Source organism: Fistularia commersonii, chromosome 29 (genome assembly GCF_037954325.1).
Source record: "Fistularia commersonii isolate RoL2024-O1a breed Wild chromosome 29, RoL_Fcom_v1.0, whole genome shotgun sequence".
Lineage (NCBI taxonomy): Eukaryota > Metazoa > Chordata > Actinopteri > Syngnathiformes > Fistulariidae > Fistularia > Fistularia commersonii.
In genome coordinates this window covers 3,114,657-3,133,374 of record NC_141312.1, presented here as the reverse complement: position 1 = coordinate 3,133,374, position 18,718 = coordinate 3,114,657, and the positions used below count along the sequence as shown (strand labels likewise).

The following is an 18,718-nucleotide window of genomic DNA, read 5'->3' as shown; positions in this document are numbered from 1 at the left end:
TTAAACGAAAGTCTGCACACCATCAAAACTGCTTCTTTGGTATGTTTCAAAGTTTATTAAACAGAAACTCCATTTATAATGATTACAGTGAGTATGGATAAATTTATATAAAGCACATGCATAAAAAGGTACAAAAAAAAAGTCTGACTGCCTTTCAAACTTTCTGTAAATAGCATAATAAACATCATGTGTTACATACATAAAGGTGTCATGCATGCTATGATAAATAATAAGCAAGGTAGTGTGTTGCATGGGGTGTAAGAGCAGGAAATCTTTTGAGGCACTTTCTTTTTCACCAAGATTAGGGAAAAAAGCAGGTATTTATTTGGGATTTGGCAAATAAGGGCTTCGCTTCATTAAAGTTTATATATAGATATAAAATTAGGCTAATTAGCAAAACTGACATAAAATGAATCAAATTCATATACTAATGTAAAAACAACGGCAGAAAAAAAAACCAAGCAGGTAAATGATATACATTGTTTGTAACTGAAGACATGGAGAAAACTCTCCGTGCTTACATTTGCCTGCAGTGTGAAAGAAAAAGCTCCTGGTAGCACTTATTAGAGCAAAACAAATCAACATCACAGCATCTGCAATTAGTATGTCTTTACCAAAGTGTGACAGCAGGGTCACCGACTGTGGCAGTGGGCTCTGGGTGGGTCTGAGGTCCATTTCTAAAGCCAAACACTTTCTTTAACAACAATAGGAGAGGAAAACACACAGACCGACTAGGGAAGAAGCGACTTGCTCCTCTAGGGATTTGCAGCAAACACAAGGTACCAGTGATTTAACATTTTCTGTCTGCAACAAATCACATTTTGCATTTTCAAAACACTATTCTCTGCATTTAAATGTGCAACCCTCTATCCCACCAGCGATCCCGGCATTTATCGAAACATTCATTTCCACATGATATGCATTTATAGAAAACAACAATTACAAAAAAGAAATATTTGGATTGGCTTAGGTTGCGTCACTATGTCCCGTTTCTCAATATTTCATTTAGGACTTTGGGATAAACTTTGCTCCCCCCCAGTAAAAATTGCACCACAACGCAAAATAAGATTAAAGCTGAAATGAGCCGTGCAGTCGTACAGCTCTGACAACCGACAGCCATGAAAAGGAGACAGTTGAGATAATAAAATGGAGATATCATTTGTTTGTTTCATTCCGCGCTGCAAAGCTGGCCATGAACCGTCTACCAAAACAATTTTGATTTATTTTTTGACGTAAGAAGACATACAGAAAAGTTAACTTTTCCTCCATCACAGAATCTTTTTTTTTGTTTTAAATGGATGCCTTAAATGTGAGAAGAAATTCACACTAAGATGATTGTACAATAGCTATGGTGACTGTTAAGCTTATGAAACCCACAGTGGTTGCACTGTTACGGTTATTAGGAAATTTACATTTTCTTGATTATTAGTTCGATACACGTCGATGACACGGTTGCAGTACAATACACTTGCTGTCACTACTAATCCTAATTCAGACAAACAGAATGGTAAAAATGAATGGAAAAGCTCTGAAGAGTAACCTGTGTAGCTGAAAAGTTTCCAAAACTGACTGAAAGAAAATCAACAACTATTTTTTAAAACGGTTAACAACAAGTAGATTATAATTATTACTGCAGAGCATTTGGGTTAGCGCTATCCAGATGTACTTCATAGATAATCAACGCCAAACTGCTGTAGTGTTCAGAAGTGAACCAAGTCAACACTGGGGAAAACTGAGCAATTTTCAAAGTTAATGGGGTTTCTGCTGATAATTAGAGATTTGTCATATTTTAGATATTTTAGGCTCTGTGCGTGAGCCGTGGCCAAATTCATTCGCACGAACCCTGCACGTTATTCCTGGACGTCAGAAAAATCAATGTCCAGGCCCTGATGGGACACTCTGATACTACAACAGTACAATATAATGTAAACCAGATAAACAAATACTACTTTGTGAAGCTTATATTAATACCTGTAGTGGATAAAAAAAAGCAAACTGGCACTTAAGAATTAAAAAAAAAGGACAAAACTGTCTAAATTTCCCATGAAATTCAATCAAAATAAAACACCTAGAAAACTTATATATTTTTTTAACTTGGTTAAAACAAGAATATCTGAGAGCAAATGCGGGGTAAACAAGAAGTTACAGGCAGGTGCTAATGAAAACCTACTTGGACAAAATATATCACAAGACCAGGGTGTCTGAGAGGAAGCTGGACTGCCTTGGATTACATTATTCTTTACACACCATCATTTACTGACAGTCTCCTCGTATTCCCGGCCAAACAGACGCTTATGTAATTTTACTGTGCCAAAACACCCCTGTTACCTCGGGGCAAGCGCCTGGGCCTTCATGTCAATTCATATTTTTGCAAATACTGTTATATTCACTACAAATAAAGCTTATCCACCTTTAGTTCATTTTGACAAATCTCAGATTGCTACCTCGGTTCCGAGCAGCCCCGCGGTCTTCCACAAAGAGTTACGAGTTTATTAACACTGTTTTCTGGCTTCTGAGCGTTCCATTTTATATTAAAAAAAAAAAAAAAAAAAAACTTCTACCGACTTGCCACAAAAGTACATCCTCCCCTTTCTGGGGAGCGGTGGCAGTTAGAGCTTTGACCATTTCAGAGGAGGTAGTTCAGAATAAATTTGAGGATGGCGCATTTAAATTCAATTAACCGGAAAATGGGACAGCAATCACTTATCAGCTTACGGTGCCCGTGTAGGGAATATCCTGACATGGTTATCCCTTTCTGCAGCTCGGATATGATTAAGAATTCGCAAAATTGAACATTTGCACTTAAAATCACCAAACGACAGGCCGCTCAGGGGTGGAAGCCCTAGATACTGCTCTTTTATCCGACAGATTTTATGACAAACTCACGAGAAAATTAAACGTATTGTACTTTAGCTCTCTCTCACATTTATGTATCTGTTAAAAATCACTTTCCAAACATTCCTGACACTGTCATCACGCTGTAGTGTATAATCCAAGCGAACTAATAGAACACACCTTTTCTTCACAATTAGCTAAGATGCTTTTTTTTTTTTACCAGAGGTGCAACGAGCATCATCCAATGTTGATGTCAAAAAAAAGAAAACAAAAACAGGGAGGGTTATAAATATAAAGATGCTCCGTCACACACCCCTGTGAAAACAAGCCCAAAAGGGAACAATACCAGCATTATTCTTACCACCTCCTGCGAGAGTCAGATTAATTCAATCCTCAGGGTGCGAGTAGTGTTAGGTATCCATCACACAACAGTCGATTATTCTTTCTGCTCTGTCGGTCTGTACCATGTAAAAAAAAAAAAAAAAAGCCACAAAAATTCCACCAAAAATCTCAGTCATGTTGTGAAGGCTTGATGGAGGAGGGTGGCCAGCGTGTCTATAGCCAGGTGAAAAGGCTGTCTCTGTCCATGTGTGACCCGGAGAGGACCGTCTCCATGTCCATCAGGAGGTCCGAACTTAGACCTTCGGGGATGCACGGCATCAGTTCCTCGCCCTCTGACATCGGGAGCACGGGCATCGACTCCTGCATAGTCATTGAGGAGGTCTCGCTGGAGTCACCTGGGAAATGTGAGGATCAAGTTAATTCAAATAAACGGTTTGGACAAATATTTCAATTAATATAAAGCTGAAATATTTAACACAGCTACAGCTGCTCCAGGAAACACAGTTAGCTTGGAGGAGCTGGTTGGATTTGAAAGTAAGTTTTAGATCGGTTAAAAGTCAGATTTTTCTCTTTCTGAATCGTCGCAAATGATACGAACTTGCCACATGTTCCTATTATCTACTGAGCATTATATCATTCACTCACAGTTTGTTCGAATAATATAAATTATTTCATTCCCACTTCAGTCACTGTTTTTTTTTTTTTTTTTGGAAAGCTGCTCTTATAAAATGTGAAGAATTAAGTTCCAGTAACATAACTTTCACGTGTAGTCATAACTATATTTTTTGTGTACAATTACCTGACAAATATCCATCTGAGAAGCTTTTCAAAGCCGAGAAACACTTTCATATTTTAATAATTCACAATTTATATGGATGGAGGATGGGAGGGAAAGAAATGAATGGTTGTTGACGCTGCTGAGCCATTTTGTGGCGTGGGAAGAAAAATGAAGGCCTGACTGAAGGCCCTTGGCAAGTCGGGACTGGACGTCTAAGACGTGAGGAAATAATCCAGAATCGAAAACACTGGCGATAGATGTCAGGTTTCCTGTTCCCTGTCGGACGCAGGGAGTTCAACCAGAGGACTGGTCAGTTCTTCACAGATACAACTCAAAATTAACCACTAGATGTCACCGAACACACCAGTCGGTCAACTAGCAAAAGTGCTGCATTATAAATTTGAATTAATATCAATGGCGGACCCTGTGCTGACTGCTGTGGGGACCGTGGAGTCGATTCACTCCTTTTTTTGCTTTCTAAATTACATGATGGCAATAAACAGTCGTGCATTTCAGTGTTGAACCATTATAGTTGCGCTATTGGAGAAATAAAGGCCATTCTAGTAAGTCCAAGCAAAAGGCCTTTAAACCAAATTCACACAGGCCATCAAAGAAAGGATGACCGAGCTGTTCACATTTGTGCATAATAAAAGGACTAGTTAGTGTCTGGAGAATGTTCGGACATTTTTATCGGCCTTTATTACAAATAAAGTTTGTCCGGTTCAAGACGACGTTTTTGGGTTAGACTTCGCTAGCGGTGAATGCTAAGGTAAACACAGAGTGTAAGGGCCTGCATGTCAGCGCTAAAGGTGTGTCAGAGAGGGTGTGTGTTGTTATTGCTTGGAGACCGTTTTTGGTATAAACACAGACCTGGTTCGGACATTTCAGATGGCCTTTTCACGTTGCGAAAAAACATTTCCCAAGTTGTGGGTTAGGTATCGGGGTAATGTGACATGTGGAGTTGAAGTGAGGCTGCCTTTACTATGTGAAAGCACAGGCAATTTCCTGACAAGGATAGATATGAAAAATTGAGTGTTTTCTGTGTGTGTGTTTTTTACCAGTATCCATGTGATCCACAGAGCTCAACATGTGGTCAGACGTGCGTGGTAAGCTGCTGACGCTAAGGCCACTGTCAGTACTCTCATTGCGAGAGTGAGCGCTGCACAATAAACACAATACACAATTTTACACCTGATCGTCATCGTCATCATTATTTTTATCACCGCTTGATCGTACAAAGGCCTGATTCGCCTGGAGCTGATCAAAAATCATCATCTTGTATAATAAACAAGCGGCTCACCCATTCAGTGAAGGTTCATGGCTCGGGGCTCTGATCCTGACATCCAGAGACGGAACGAGCGTTTGTGCATTCCTGTCGTGGTCCATCCCGCCCGGCATCGGGTTCCTCTCTCCTGCGTCCTGTGACACCAATACAGACTTTGGTAACATCCTTTAAGATGCAGCGATTGTGGACATCCCACAATACGGAGGGACGGACGGACGACAAAAGACCCCAGTCATTTCAATTTGAGAAAGTGTTTTGCATGCAAATTATTTTTGATTGTCTGGATCTTAGCTACAGATAACCTGGGCCTTGGGTTTCATCTTCTCACTTTCACTGTGAAAGAAATGAAAGTGAAATTTGAAGTGCTGCACACTGGCTTGCGATTCCACTCGGCCTCTGACCTGTGTCGGCAGTTGCATCTGCTGTTTGCATCTGAGCCTTTCCTTTTCCTGTCGTTGCTGCATTGACATGCCGAGGAGGCCAGGATTGATCTTCTGGGCTGGAACATAAAATTGATAAGCAATGAATATCTTGACACTCAAAATAGCTTTTTTTCCATGAGGTTTAAACAGTGAGGCAATGTTGTAAACTTTTCAGAACTTTGCGATCTTTCTTATTTTTTTTTGTAGCCAAACAGCAACTTGTGATGGTGGACATTGGAACAAAAATTTTCTCATTGACCAACATGAATTGTCAATTCTGTAGACACAAATTCGACAGTGTGCTACCTAGACGCGGGTCGACCCATGTGGTGTTCTTATTTATGTGATCGATGTAGTACACCTCTCCATCTGCAGTCACAGCCTGCTCCCAGCCTTCAGGCAGTGGACCTGAACAGCAGCGAAAGTACACAGTGAGAAGGCAAATGGTGGATGGAGTGCATGGAGTGTTGAGATTAAAAAGTAGAATCTGGCCCACGTCCTTTATGGATGTGTAGGTTCGGTTAGTTTGAGTGTAAATAACTTCTATGTGTGCTAAAGTGTGCAAACCTGTATGTGTCCTGCCTGAACGCAATGCATCACTATGGCATGAACCGTTGAAAATAAGACATTTGCATGCACGATGCTTTTAAAAAAAAATGAGCAGATTGTATTCAAAAGGCAGCTTGGGTTCCTTTGAGTGATTTTATGAAATCTGCTGAGAGACACTAAGGATAAAACCTGCATTGATGCCATTTTATAAATAAATACAATTTCAGAATTTTTAATACATTGACATTATTAGTCACAACAATAGCAATCAAAGTGAAATTTTGTCCCCCGACTCATTTTTGTTTCATCTGGACTGTGAGTCTTGTGCACTGAAATTGGACTTGTTGGTGTCAGATTGCTCCAAAAAAGTGGGAGATGCAATACAGAGGGGGCTTATTTCAGTTCGAAGACACACATGAACAGGTGACAAAGGTGGGACATGTTGGGAACAAAAAAAAAAAAAAAAAAAATTAAAAATAGGGGGGAAAAAAAAAAAAAAAAAGAAGAAAAATATTGCACCCAGCGCCAAAGTACTGGCCTGGCGGAGGTGGACCTGAACATTGAGGAGCAGGGCCGGGGCCTTGGAGAAGAACTGGAGCAAATACCTGTCTCTGGATTGATGTTTTGTGGGGATGTCGTGGCTGCCGGATTGCTCAGAGAGTGGGCATGGATCGGGGTGCCGGAGATGGGATGCTGCGCTGCAGCCGACTGGAGCTGTGAAAGTCGTGGGTCGTGCCAAGTGGTTGTCTTTTCCAAGTGACTGAAAACAAAAGACAAGTCTTAACAAATCTGTGGCTGTTAAACAACTGTGAGCCGGAGGAGAAGAGGAGGCAGGCACGCTTTGTCACGACAGGCTTTACCTGTACTACCTGATGAACGTCAACACACGTGTATAAATGTCACACTTTGTGCTGTTGTGAACAAGGTATGGACAGGGACACGAAGTGTTAGGCTTTGTTTTGAATTGAGTGTAATGAGCGCTAAGCAGTGCACACCGATGATTCGCCATTTGCTCTCGTGAATGGAATCGGTTGAAATCCCAGCGACGGCTGAACTGTGTAGGAAGATCTTGCATATCCTGTTTGCACGCTGCTGATTAGCTTTGATTATATCTGCGTTGCAGCATGTATCTTTTTAAGCTCATTTTCTCAGCTACTTAAAGCTTCCATTGGTGTTAAAACACAGCAAGCTGCCACATATTGATATAGTGATTTGACAAATTTGCAGAATGCTTTACTCTCACATCAAATGTGGTGACAAAACTGATTTTTAACCGACAATTTGAGGAACATAATACGTAGCTTTACCGTAACGTCTTTTCTGCTTACGGTTCATCTTATGATGTGATTCAGATCCACCGCGAGTGTGTGTATACGTGTTAAAATGTAGCTGCTGACACCGAGCCTGAATGGCAGTGGCCTTTACACTGCGAAGCGTGAATTCGCTGGTTCCAAAGGGGATTCTTTCAGCTGGCCGTGCTAAAAGGGTTGCAGCTTCATATCTGGCCAGTCAGTGGTAGAAGGGTGGAGGCATCAGAGGAGCAGATAATGCTTTTGCTATATAGCATAGAACCAGAGTTATGCAACACCGCCCTGTCTACATACAAGGACAACCTGAGATTAACATCCGGATCTTGGATAACATTCGTCCGAGCACGAGCGGTCGGACAACAGCGCGGCGCTACGAAGGCCCTGGTGGGTCTCCTCTCTCTCCATCATAAACATCCCTTTCCTCTTCTTTTGGTCGTGAAATCTGTGTCTGCAAATTCCAAGATGGCCTCGCACAGCAGGAGTGGGTTATTTTCCGCGAGTCGTTCTTTTTATCAAACTAATCGATGACACCGAAAGGGGCGGTTGATTATTGAGCCGGAGGGTCAGCGTGCTGCGAAGTAACAAGTTTGAGCGCACAAAAACAGAAGGTAGAGTTTACTTGAGGAAGTAGCGTTGGCCGGTCGGTGTCTTAGCCATCTCCCAGCCGTGGGGGAGCGGCACGTCGTCAGGTATGATCGGCGTCGATGCTACGTCGGCCGTCTGGGTGGAGAGCGAGTTGACCGGGAGGGAGGCAGGGGAGGAATGGGCGCGGACGTGATGGGGAGTGAGAGCGCCGCACACGCCTCCATCCGAACTGGCCTGACGAGAAACGAACAGGGTTGTTACGCCAAGGCGACGAGACGCGGAAAGGAAAGACGCTCGCGCCGATACTAGAGCTGCAGAGCTGAGGAAACAAAGAGTACGGAGGAGGAAAATCTTTTCAGGAAACTTTCATTCACTCTGCCAAGGAGTTACCCGGACAACTTGCAGGATTATCTGCTCCGGCCAGGAAATAATACCTTCACAAGTATCATGTGTTTACAATGACGGCATTTATATGCTGCACAACAACATGAGCACACAAGAAATATGTGTGAAAAATTACACACCAATCACATTATTTTTGAAACTGATTTCTGATACTTTTAGCATATGTTGCTAACATAGCTTTACTTCAAATGTAATATATTAACACCATTTATCTTTTACTTTTAGATACCAGTAATATCTCCAGCCATCCAAAATCAAGGAGGCTCTGATTCATTTGTTAAACGATCATTTCTCATGGATAAAAATATATATATATATATATATCAAAACCCCTTTAAGACTACTAATGAAGCTTATAATATACAGCCATATATAATATAGATTTAGATAAAAGCTTGTAGATATTATATATATTAACTCTTGGTTGGATTATTCTTTTAAAAAGCTACAAGTTTATTATATATGGCTGTGTATGATAAGGTTTATTATTAGTCTTAAAAGAGCCTTGAACCTTTTGGAAACAACTGAAGGAGACTTGGAGTCCCGGAGGCCATACCAATGAAACAAAACTATTTTCACGAACCTGCTTATTCTATATTTTCCTGTATGCCGCACTTTTGTCACCGGAGTTTTCAGAAAGCCCTACGATGGGTCTGGTCAGAAGCGCTTTCTTTAAAATCCTACTTTATGCAGATGTTTGTCACAAGAATTGTAAGGAAAAAAAAAAACTATAGCAATGTAGTTTATTGTTTTTTGCACGACAAAACTTCCACAGAAACCTCTGCTGCTATATTTCTTCAGTACATGTTTGTATCTGCCATGCACTTTAATTTATTGTTTTCTTGCTGTTAGTTAACATCTTGTGTTTGTGCTGTGCATTTCTATCCTGTCACCGTGGGAGTGAGAAGGTCTTCCGACTCCTCTGCATGCCAGACACATGTGGAGGAATCGACAATAATCCTGTATCACACAGTTTTGGTTTTTTACTTCCCTCTAAGTCGCTTTCGGACCCTTTCAGATTCAATTTGAAGATAATACTTCACGAAAAACAAGGGAAAACTCACAAGTAAAAAGCTGCCCCTGCCTGCACGCTGCAGGATTGTGCAGCAGAAAGTTTAAAATGTTGGGTTTTTTTTTGTTTTTTTTCTCGGGGTGCGTTAGGAGGTGGAGGCCCCTCACCTGTCTGGAGTGGCCCCGGGGCTCCGGCTGCCTGAAGAAGGAGTCCGGCAGCTTCCTCATCCTCATGGGCAGGGAGGCCGGCTGCTTGGCCGCCTTGCTGGGGTTCATCACGGCGCTGAACAGGGCCTCCAGCTCCGTCTGCGAGTCCCCGCGGACGTGCACGACCTGCTGCCCGGCCGGAGGCGCGTCCATGGCGTCGGAGCGAATACCCGGGGCTTTATTTTCCAAATCTGCCAAAAATAAAACACAAGAAAGAAAAAAAAAAAGTCCGAAAGGGTGATTTCACAGGAGGGGGAGATGAGAAGTTACAAGATCGGATTTGTTTACACTGTTTGACCCCCTCCTTCTCCTCCTCCTCTTCCTCCCTCCTCTTCCTCCTCTACCCACCCCCCACCCCATTTGAACTTTTGTGTCGTCGCCTGTCTGCTCGGGAGGCCACCAACATCAACTTAAGTTTTAAAAAACACAAAACAGTAATGAAGAAAAACGGACGTCGCCACAGAGAGAGAGAGAGAGACGTCGAAAAAAAAAACAACCAAAAAAAGCGGTGCGTCTCCGGCGCGCAAACAAAACAGAAAAATCAATGTAAGCAGCGACATGCCTCCCACATACCTTCAAGCAGACAGACCGTTTCCTCTCCCTCTCCTCCCTCCTTCCTTCCTTCCTTCCCCCTCTTTCTCTCCCCCTCTCTCTCTCTCTCTCTCTCTCTGTGAAGTCCTGCAGGGAAAAATAACTTGGGAGTCGGAAAAAAAAAAAGTCCGCCGACGCGCCGCTTTCCCGACGTCAAACGACGTCCTGCAGAGGAGGGGAGGGGAGAAAAAAAAAAAAGTCCAACCAGGAGAGGAGGAAAAAAAAAAAGTGGCGAAGGAAGGTGAGAAAAGCGTGAGACCCCCAAACTTTTTCTTCTCTTTTTTTTTTTTTTTTTTGTTCCACATCCACAGTCCGCTCCAGATTCATGTGATAGTGCGGAGGGCGGGGCGGCGGCGCGGCCTTTAAAGCCGCCGCGCAACGCACGCCTTTCCACGGATAATATCCAACAAACCCGCCGCTTCTTTGCTTTTTTTTTTTAATTTCCAATATCTATTTATTCATCGCGTTTTCTGCGTGGGATTTGTTTGAGAGGCCCTAAGCTTGAAAGTGGAGATAGAAGAGGAAGGGGATCCTCCGGTTTTGGGTTCGGGGGTCGGGAGGGAGGGAAGGAGGGATGAAGGGGGGGAGGAAAAGGAGGAGGAGGAGGAGGAGGAGGAGGAGGAGGGGGGTCGTAATGGGAAGTTACATTGAGAAAACATCCGCCCCTGATTAAACCAGCCCAGCCACAGCCTGTTTGTCCGTGCAGGCGAAGCCCCTGTCTGGGCCCTCTAGTGGAAAACACGCACACCGTGCGCTGGAACTCTGCAGGCCATCAGATTGAATTAACAGTTGAAGTGGCCTGTTCTCCTCCTCCGGGTGGAATCCAGGAGAGAAACGGACAAAAGTGTGCAGTTGAGGATTCGGAGTATCGGTGGGATCCCCATCCAGAAATCACACGCGAGAAGTTCGATCCCCGGACTTTCTGTGTGGAGTCGCCGTGTTCTCGGCGTGTCTGCGCGGGGTTCCTCCGGTTCCCCCCGGTTCCTCCAACAGCCCAAAAACAAGCAGGAGGTTCATCGGAAACCCTAAAGTGCCCTCGTGAATGAGAATGAACGGTTGCGTGTCTCTATATTTGTCTCGGAGGCCGACCGGCGTCGATCCGGGGTCAACGCCGCTTCTTGCGAATTCATATTCGCCCACCTGAACATCAATTTTCAGTCTTTTTTTTTCTATTCTGTTCATTCTTATCCTTGATGATGTTGTTTTTATTGTTCTCTCTGCTGTCTTTTTATTTGTGGATGTCATTTGCTTTTTCTAATTGTCTCTCTATTCTATTTATGTTAAGTTTTAGTCGGAGAAACGCACCGGGTTGACGGTAAAACATCCGTGTCATGAGCAACAGCCTGCAGGACAACTAACTTTTCCTGCTCATTTCCAGGTAAAAACAGAATTAATCGCAGCTCAAACCACACCCACAAAATTCCCAGTAACCCCAAAATCACACAGAAAACGAACATTGATATAAACCCAAACATTCGTGACTCGCTGCAATATTCATTGACACTTCTAACCGTTACGTGGCTGTGACAAAATAATTTCCGCTACGGAGATCAATAAAGTTGATTGTATGTTGCTTGGATGGCTGCTTGCTGTTGTTGTTCTCCCTGCTGTCTATTTATTTGTGTATGTCTTGCTATCTTCTAATTTCTTTCTATTTATATTCCTATTTATTTTACTTTTTTTTTTTTAGACATTTTAACTGTTGCACTGCGGTGACAAAGGAATTTCCCCTATGGGGATCAATAAAGTTTATCTTATTGATCTGCGGTTGAATGTAGTTTTTGTCGAACCCTGCCGTTCCGATCGCGCCGACAGACGATCACGACATCAGACTGAGTCAAAATCGTGTCGTTCGCCAACAATCCCGTCACATTTGAACATCAGCGATCAAAATGGCACTTCTAAGATCAGTAAGGTCTATATCCCACGTCTCGTCGATCACAACGCCTGCTTTAAATCGGCGTCGAACGATGATTAAATCGTGCAGATGCATCATTTGAATCCGTCTTGTTTTTAAATATCAAGTGCTTTCAAGACGTCAATATTGACAGTCAACATTGATCACAAAGTTGCTGTAATAGAGACCCCAAACAGCAGATGGCACTGTCACACGTCACCCCTTATCGTCGTCGTCTCTTATTTTTCTTTCACTTAACTCCTCTTATTGTACTTTAATTCACAAATAATAAGACGCATCTGCCGCTTGGATGCAGGTGCGTCTGTTACTGAATGTTACTAAATGAGAATTAAGGCGCAGGAAGTTATTATACGTCACAGTTCGGGAGAGAAAATCAGAAATAAAACAGAAATATATATAGATATATATATCTATCTATATATGGAGGTGATTCATTCAAGATCTGCTGTTGGTCTACTTTTTTCGCTGAATTAGAAATAGTTTTTTGTTTACTTTCTATAATTACGCTTACATGGGGAGATAAATGTGTTTTGTCCACAAAGCGGCCTTGAGGCATCAAGAGCAAAGAGAGATGAAGAATAGCTTGTGAATAGCTTGTCCTGTACAATGTTATGAAATGTGAAAATAAAAAATAAATGAAAATAAAGTGAAATTCACTTCAATGAAATAAATGATCTTCTTTTAGAAATCATGCAGTGTCAGTAAGCGGCAGCGAACACAACTACTTTGTCCTTTTTCAAGTCCTTTTGCATTCCCATATTTTACAAGTTTAATCCCTTTTCGGTTTGAATAAAAAGGTTCTTGAATGACAATCTGCTTTAGATTGATGAGACTCGAATAAATGAATGACTACCGAATGACATCATTACAACTTTGCATTCCCAATCCTGGCGTTGGCGGTGAGTTTAGCGTCGATAAGTGCACGTTTTGCAGAAAAGAAAAGCGTCAGCACTTCCTGCAGACCGAGCTGCTTCAGCTTTTTACCGTAAGTCATGCGAACTGTACTTTACTCTCTCACTGACCTCAGGCTACAGTAAACCTGCACACGCAGCAGAACGATTGGATTCACGAGAGCGGCCCACGTTCGGGGGCCGCGGGAACCCCGCCGTCATGGAATGGAAGTGGATTAAATGACCGGGAAAAGGCGCGGAGCGTTTCGGGGTCCTGTATGAATCACCGAAGGAAATGTACCTCAATGTAAGGAGGCGAATACACACACACACACTCGCACAAGTCATTGTGTATTATGCCCCTGTTACATTTATTACGGTAACTCCAGCCAGTCGATCTGCATCGGTCACAAGGCCGGGTTTTTGATACCACACGGTTCTTCTGTCGCTGTGTATCGGCAGGCAGATGTAACATTTCATTCACATGCATGGGGCGCTTTACAAGAGCACGTAACATAGGACAGATGTGGGGGCCCCGGGGGCTGCGGCACCGGGGTTTTCACATTCCTCTCGCTGACCACGGCTGTAAACTCTCACAGGTTCGGAACAACAGCGAATCTTTTCTTTGGCACTCACAGCAAAGTTTTCCAAGGAAGCGACAGGCTGGCCGGCTCCAGCTGGACCCCGACTGGAATGTTGCTTTTGCTTTCTACCACTTTCTGCTCCCCTCCGTGCTTAGCGGCCCGGTTCACGGGAGTAATAATTGGTCTGACCTTCTGGGAGTTTTCAGATACGTGAGTCGGCGGTCGGGGAGGGAGAGGGGAAGGAGGCGGGAGGGGTGTGACGCCGGGAAATACGAGCACGAGCGGAGTCACCTTCAGACACGGCGCCCGAGTAAAGACACAGGCCGAATGCGGTCCTGCATTGAAACCAGCTGTTCCCTCTCACTTTTCCATCTGCTTTTGATTAGTCAAAGGTAACCGCTTGTTACCGCAAGTCTGGCATCAGCACATTCAGTCACTACCTCTGCTAAGAACACGCTTTGGCCGCACCGAAACCGCCGAGCCAAGCATCCGTCGGTTTTAACTCTTTCTTCAGGGGTGTCATGGGGATTTACAAGAAGAGGTGGGAGTGACGGAACGGAGGAGGAGAAAGGGAGGCGAGCACGGAGGAAGCGAGGAGAAAGCGTGCTCTGATAACAGAGGGGAAGCGGACGAGACGTCGTCGGAGGAGGACGGACATGTGAGGGACCGGGTGGACGGAAAAGGGCAGGCGTCGGCGGGAGCGTCTGGCCGTGACGAGGTCGGAGAGAGAGTTCAGGCCCCTCCATCCTGAGAGAAGCGGCACCCGGAGCAAAATCGGGGCTCGATGATGCGGGCGGCCGCTGTCCTTCTGGTGATGTTGCCTCATCTGCTCTCCTCCACAGTATGTACAGTGAATCGTGCATGCCAACAAAGTCATCTCTACGTGAACGGCGAAGGGCGAATTTCTGATGCAATCATGACATCTAATGGCAGAACACTGAGCGTTCAGTTTGGATTCTGGATTTTGCATTTGATTCTATCTCTGTCAATCACATGCAGCATCTGTGAGCCCGGAGGTAAAAGCACCTCATTCTAAAGTTGCGACATCTGCGAAGCACAACATATAACCGAGGGCACTATCCAGATTATTTGGATATTTCATTTTTGTCAAATATTTGTAGCTTTTGTTGAGTTTGTTTTTCTCTCTTCTTATCATTTGGCCATTTCTCTGCATATAATCTTGGTCTCCTGTCCGTCGAATGGGATCATCGGGCGGATTAGGAGGCAGGATATTGAAGTCATGCCACGTGTCTTTGTCTCCGACTGAGACGGTAGAATATCTGACTTTATTGATCTCGAAATGAAATTGTTTTTTTTCACCCCCCAGTTGTCGGATCAGAGTTTAATACAGACGCGTCTCCGTAACACCCCTGCAGGATGTCTGGTTGTTTATTCGCCGCTTGAGGAAAGTCTCTGCAGCTTTGTTCACATTCCTTTTTTTTTTTTTTTTTTCCAAAGCCGAAATATTTTTCTATTGTCTTTTTTTTTTCAGTCGGTTTTTATCTCGTTTTCCCTCGGGTCGAGTCCCCCGATTCCATGCGAACGGTTTTAAGGCGAAGCAAAAAAAAAACAACAACACATTTCTCTGGCGGTATCAGCCGTAATCATGGGTTATGCTTAATCTCACTCTATCCACAGAGCACAGGAAACAGCAGCAGTTTCAACCAATCACAAATTACCATCGTGGACGTCCATAATGCACCTGTCAAAGGCCAAAAACTACCTGGCGGGAATAAAAGTCGTGACACGTGCTCAATCCCCTGCGACATCACTGTCAAGCTGCTCCGAGATGAGAAGCACTCAGTCTGTGGTAAAGCTTTGCATCCCTCATGATGCTTTTATTACAGCTGTCACAACTACCTACTCCACAGAATGTATGTGTATGTGTGTGTGTGTGTGTGTGTGTGTGCAGGTCAGGTCCAGCAGTCTCTGCTGGCCTTCGGACGCAGCACCAGGAAGTTAATGCAGGATGTGATGGAGGAGCAGCAGCGAGCCCTGGACATCCTCAGCAGTCAGGTAACACTTTCCCCCGAGGTCTCGCACTCTTTCCAGGCTCCGCTTGACCGCTGAACACACACCGCTGTCACGTTTCCAGGTGACAGAGCTGACGGCCAAAGTGCAGGTGCTCAGCTCGGAGGTCCAGAGAAGCAACTTCGAGATATACTCCAGCAAACCTGTGCAATCCCATGGTAGCGCCCGCACAGATGCACGGAAAACACCAATCAGCGATATTATTGCAACATAGAAAACATTTATATATTTATTTATAGAAAAGATAAGATAAGATAAGATAAGATATACTTTATTGATCCCCATAGGGGAAATTGTTTTTGTCACAGCAGCGCAACAATAACTGTATCGATAAATATGGGTATAAATATAAATAGAGAGACAATTAAAGGATAGCAAAAGACAACCACAAATAAAAAGAAAGCAGAGTGAACAACAACAAGGATAAGAATAGACAACAGAATGGAAAAAACACAAAACAAAACAAAAAAACAGCAAGGGTGAGAATAGACAACCATAACAATAAGGGTAAGAACATAAAACGTATGTGTGTGTGTGTGTGTGTGTGTGTATGTGTGTGTATATATGTGTATATATATATATATGTGTGTGTGTGTATATATACACATGTATATATACATATATATATATATATATTAGATTGATATTTTATTTATTGATTGATTAATTTATTTTTATTATTATAATTATTATTATTATTATTATCATTATTATTATTATTATTATCCAAGTTCACATTAATAGATATGTGGCGGGGTACCACATAACAACAACAACAAAAATAATAATAATAATAATAAATTATATGATATTTAGTAATGTGAAGCAGCACAGTGGAGTAATATTGTATGAATGCAATATTATGAGATTCATACAGAGACATGCAACCATTCACCCTCTCATTTACCCGTCTGGGCAGTTTAGGGTCTCCACTAAACCTGCTGCATCCTAAATATTCAATCATTGACCCAAAATTTTATATACCTGTCACACAAAGAACCCTTTTTTCGAGGAATGAAAATAAGAACCCTTTAAAACACAAATCATGATATATGCTATGGAATATCCTAATAAGATGCAGGCGCTTCATTATGAAGCGTAAATATTCTCCTTGAGTAACTGTTACTTCTCATCGGTGCGTTTGATTAAATGGTAAAAATCCCTTGTTTTCTTTGTTAAGGACGAGACTGCAGCGACATCAAGGATAATCTGGTGTCTGTGGTGCCAAAAATCCCCAGCGGTATTTACATCATCCAGCCCGAGGACACCGACTATTCATTTGAGGTGGGTGTGATTTTATCAGCTATCGCGGTTTCTCGATCGCACCGCAGGCTCTCAGCCTTCGAAATGCTCCGCAGGTGTTCTGCGAGATGGATTACATGGGAGGGGGATGGACGGTGATGCAACGCAGGACAGATGGATTGAGAGACTTCAAGCGGCCCTGGGCGGAATACGTCGACGGCTTCGGACACCTTGCAGGTGACGCGGCGTTCACGTGAGACGGCGGCGGTGTCACGTTCTGTGTTTGTGCTTTCAACATCTAAAACAGGGCGCAGAGTTTAGTTCAGCGTAGCTTTAGGAGAATTTTGAAGGAATCAGGTTTGCAGGAATCTTTCCCATCAGTGCAAACACACTTGCTACAGTGTTTTGGTTTTTTAAATTTGTTGGATGCCGAGTGCATTGCATAAAATTCACAATAGTTTTGCCTAAACTGATAATGCATAGTTTCAACACGCACAAAACCTGTTGTCAATTTAAGATAAGATAAGATAAGATAAGAAGAACTTTATTAATCCCGAAGGAAATTGTTGTGCCAGAGTTACAGAAAATATAACAGTAATAAATATTAAAAAGAAAAGGCAGAATTAGAAATAAAATAAACTATAAACTATAAGTGTCTCAGTGAAACTATAAAGTGTCTTAGTAAACAAGTGATAAAACTATAAGTGTCTTAGTAACAAGTGAGGTAAGGAGTGCACAATGGTATGATAAAAGGAAAAATTGGAGTGTAGCTGTTATGAAATGAAATATTGCACAGCTTTTTTTTTTTTTTTTAAGATAAGAACTTTGCTTACGTGCACGTCATTGCTCGTGCTCTTCAACTTACGTGCGCAGGAGAACACTGGCTGGGCCTGAGGAAGGTTTTCCAGATCGTGAATCAGAAAGATGCTCGGTTCCAGCTTCACGTGGCTCTTGTTTCCCGCGATGACGTCGCCTCGTACGCGTCCTACGATGATTTTCACCTGGGCAATGAAACGCAGTTCTTCAGTATTCACCTGGGAAGATACGCCGGCAGCGCAGGTGAGATTACACATATTTGTTTTCAAAATGTGATGATCTGAAGGGGGTGAAACGTCTTCGAGCGAAGGCATTCAAGTCCAGTTGCGACGACGAGAAGATTTCGACAGGACTTCCCCGTGACCCGATATGATGATACCTTCCTCGCGTGAATGAAAACTTGCGTTTGTGTGTGCGCGCGGATGTAGGCGATGCATTTCGGGGCTACGACCAGGACCAGAACCAGGACACGGCTCCGTTCAGCGCCTCGGACGTGGACAACGACGGCTGCGACCCGGCCTGCTGCATGGACGGCGGCACGGTGGAGAGCTGCAGCGCCCGGCACAACCGGACGGGATGGTGGTTCAACCGGTGCGGCCTGGCAAACCTCAACGGCTCTCCGGGAGAGGCGGAACCGAACCAGGGTCAGAGGACCCGGATCCTGTGGGACACCTGGAGACAGAACGGGGTCACTCACGTCATCAAATCCGTCACGATGAAGATCAGGAGGATTACGACTAATAATTGAGGTGGACGGTTAAAGTGTCCGTACTGTTTTAGTTTTATTGCATTTCTGCGTCGGTGACTTTTGTTTGCGCATCTGTAGAGTGCTAGTCATTCTAATTTCGTGCTTCGCAGTATCTTTGTTGGCTTTCTAGGAGAAAGCAATCCTGTTGAAATCATTAAAAACAACAAAA

General features: G+C 43.4%; 2 protein-coding genes across 5 annotated transcripts; one reads left to right on the top strand and one right to left on the bottom strand.

Moving 5' to 3' along the window:
• Positions 1–32: 32 nt before the first annotated feature.
• LOC147216663 (transcriptional coactivator YAP1-like) lies at positions 33–10,516 on the bottom strand. 3 transcript variants are annotated; one of them, XM_086177276.1, is made up of 9 exons: positions 10,303–10,513; positions 9,691–9,920; positions 8,141–8,340; positions 6,817–6,971; positions 5,969–6,070; positions 5,642–5,739; positions 5,256–5,374; positions 5,014–5,114; positions 33–3,572 (listed from the first exon to the last, which is right to left on the bottom strand). In XM_086177276.1, the coding sequence occupies exons 2-9, from the start codon at positions 9,880–9,882 to the stop codon at positions 3,391–3,393; spliced, it is 1,149 nt and encodes a 382-aa protein (XP_086033402.1). In that variant the 5' UTR covers positions 9,883–9,920; positions 10,303–10,513; the 3' UTR covers positions 33–3,390. The 3 variants fall into 3 exon arrangements, with proteins under 3 accessions (XP_086033402.1, XP_086033403.1, XP_086033404.1); XM_086177277.1 differs by lacking the exon at positions 10,303–10,513 and adding an exon at positions 10,018–10,056; XM_086177278.1 differs by lacking the exon at positions 5,969–6,070 and having other exon boundaries at positions 10,303–10,516.
• angptl5 (angiopoietin-like 5) lies at positions 10,420–18,718 on the top strand. 2 transcript variants are annotated; one of them, XM_086177273.1, is made up of 11 exons: positions 10,422–10,561; positions 11,606–11,698; positions 13,266–13,435; positions 14,227–14,553; positions 15,351–15,522; positions 15,625–15,728; positions 15,808–15,901; positions 16,924–17,027; positions 17,102–17,222; positions 17,859–18,044; positions 18,230–18,718. In XM_086177273.1, exons 4-11 carry the CDS (start codon positions 14,497–14,499, stop codon positions 18,547–18,549), a joined length of 1,158 nt encoding a protein of 385 aa, XP_086033399.1. In that variant the 5' UTR covers positions 10,422–10,561; positions 11,606–11,698; positions 13,266–13,435; positions 14,227–14,496; the 3' UTR covers positions 18,550–18,718. The 2 variants fall into 2 exon arrangements, with proteins under 2 accessions (XP_086033400.1, XP_086033399.1); XM_086177274.1 differs by lacking the exon at positions 14,227–14,553 and having other exon boundaries at positions 10,420–10,561.

Coding starts and splice junctions, on each gene's coding strand:
- LOC147216663 (XM_086177276.1), bottom strand. CDS start 9,882: ATGGACGCGCCTCCGGCCGGGCAGCAGGTCGTGCACGTCCGCGGGGAC. Junction 5,740..5,968: donor ATGGGTCGACCCGCGTCTAG/GTAGCACACTGT, acceptor TTTATGTTCCAG/CCCAGAAGATCAATCCTGGC. Junction 5,115..5,255: donor CATGAACCTTCACTGAATGG/GTGAGCCGCTTG, acceptor TTTATTGTGCAG/CGCTCACTCTCGCAATGAGA.
- angptl5 (XM_086177273.1), top strand. CDS start 14,497: ATGATGCGGGCGGCCGCTGTCCTTCTGGTGATGTTGCCTCATCTGCTC. Junction 17,028..17,101: donor ACACCGACTATTCATTTGAG/GTGGGTGTGATT, acceptor AATGCTCCGCAG/GTGTTCTGCGAGATGGATTA. Junction 18,045..18,229: donor AAGATACGCCGGCAGCGCAG/GTGAGATTACAC, acceptor GCGCGGATGTAG/GCGATGCATTTCGGGGCTAC.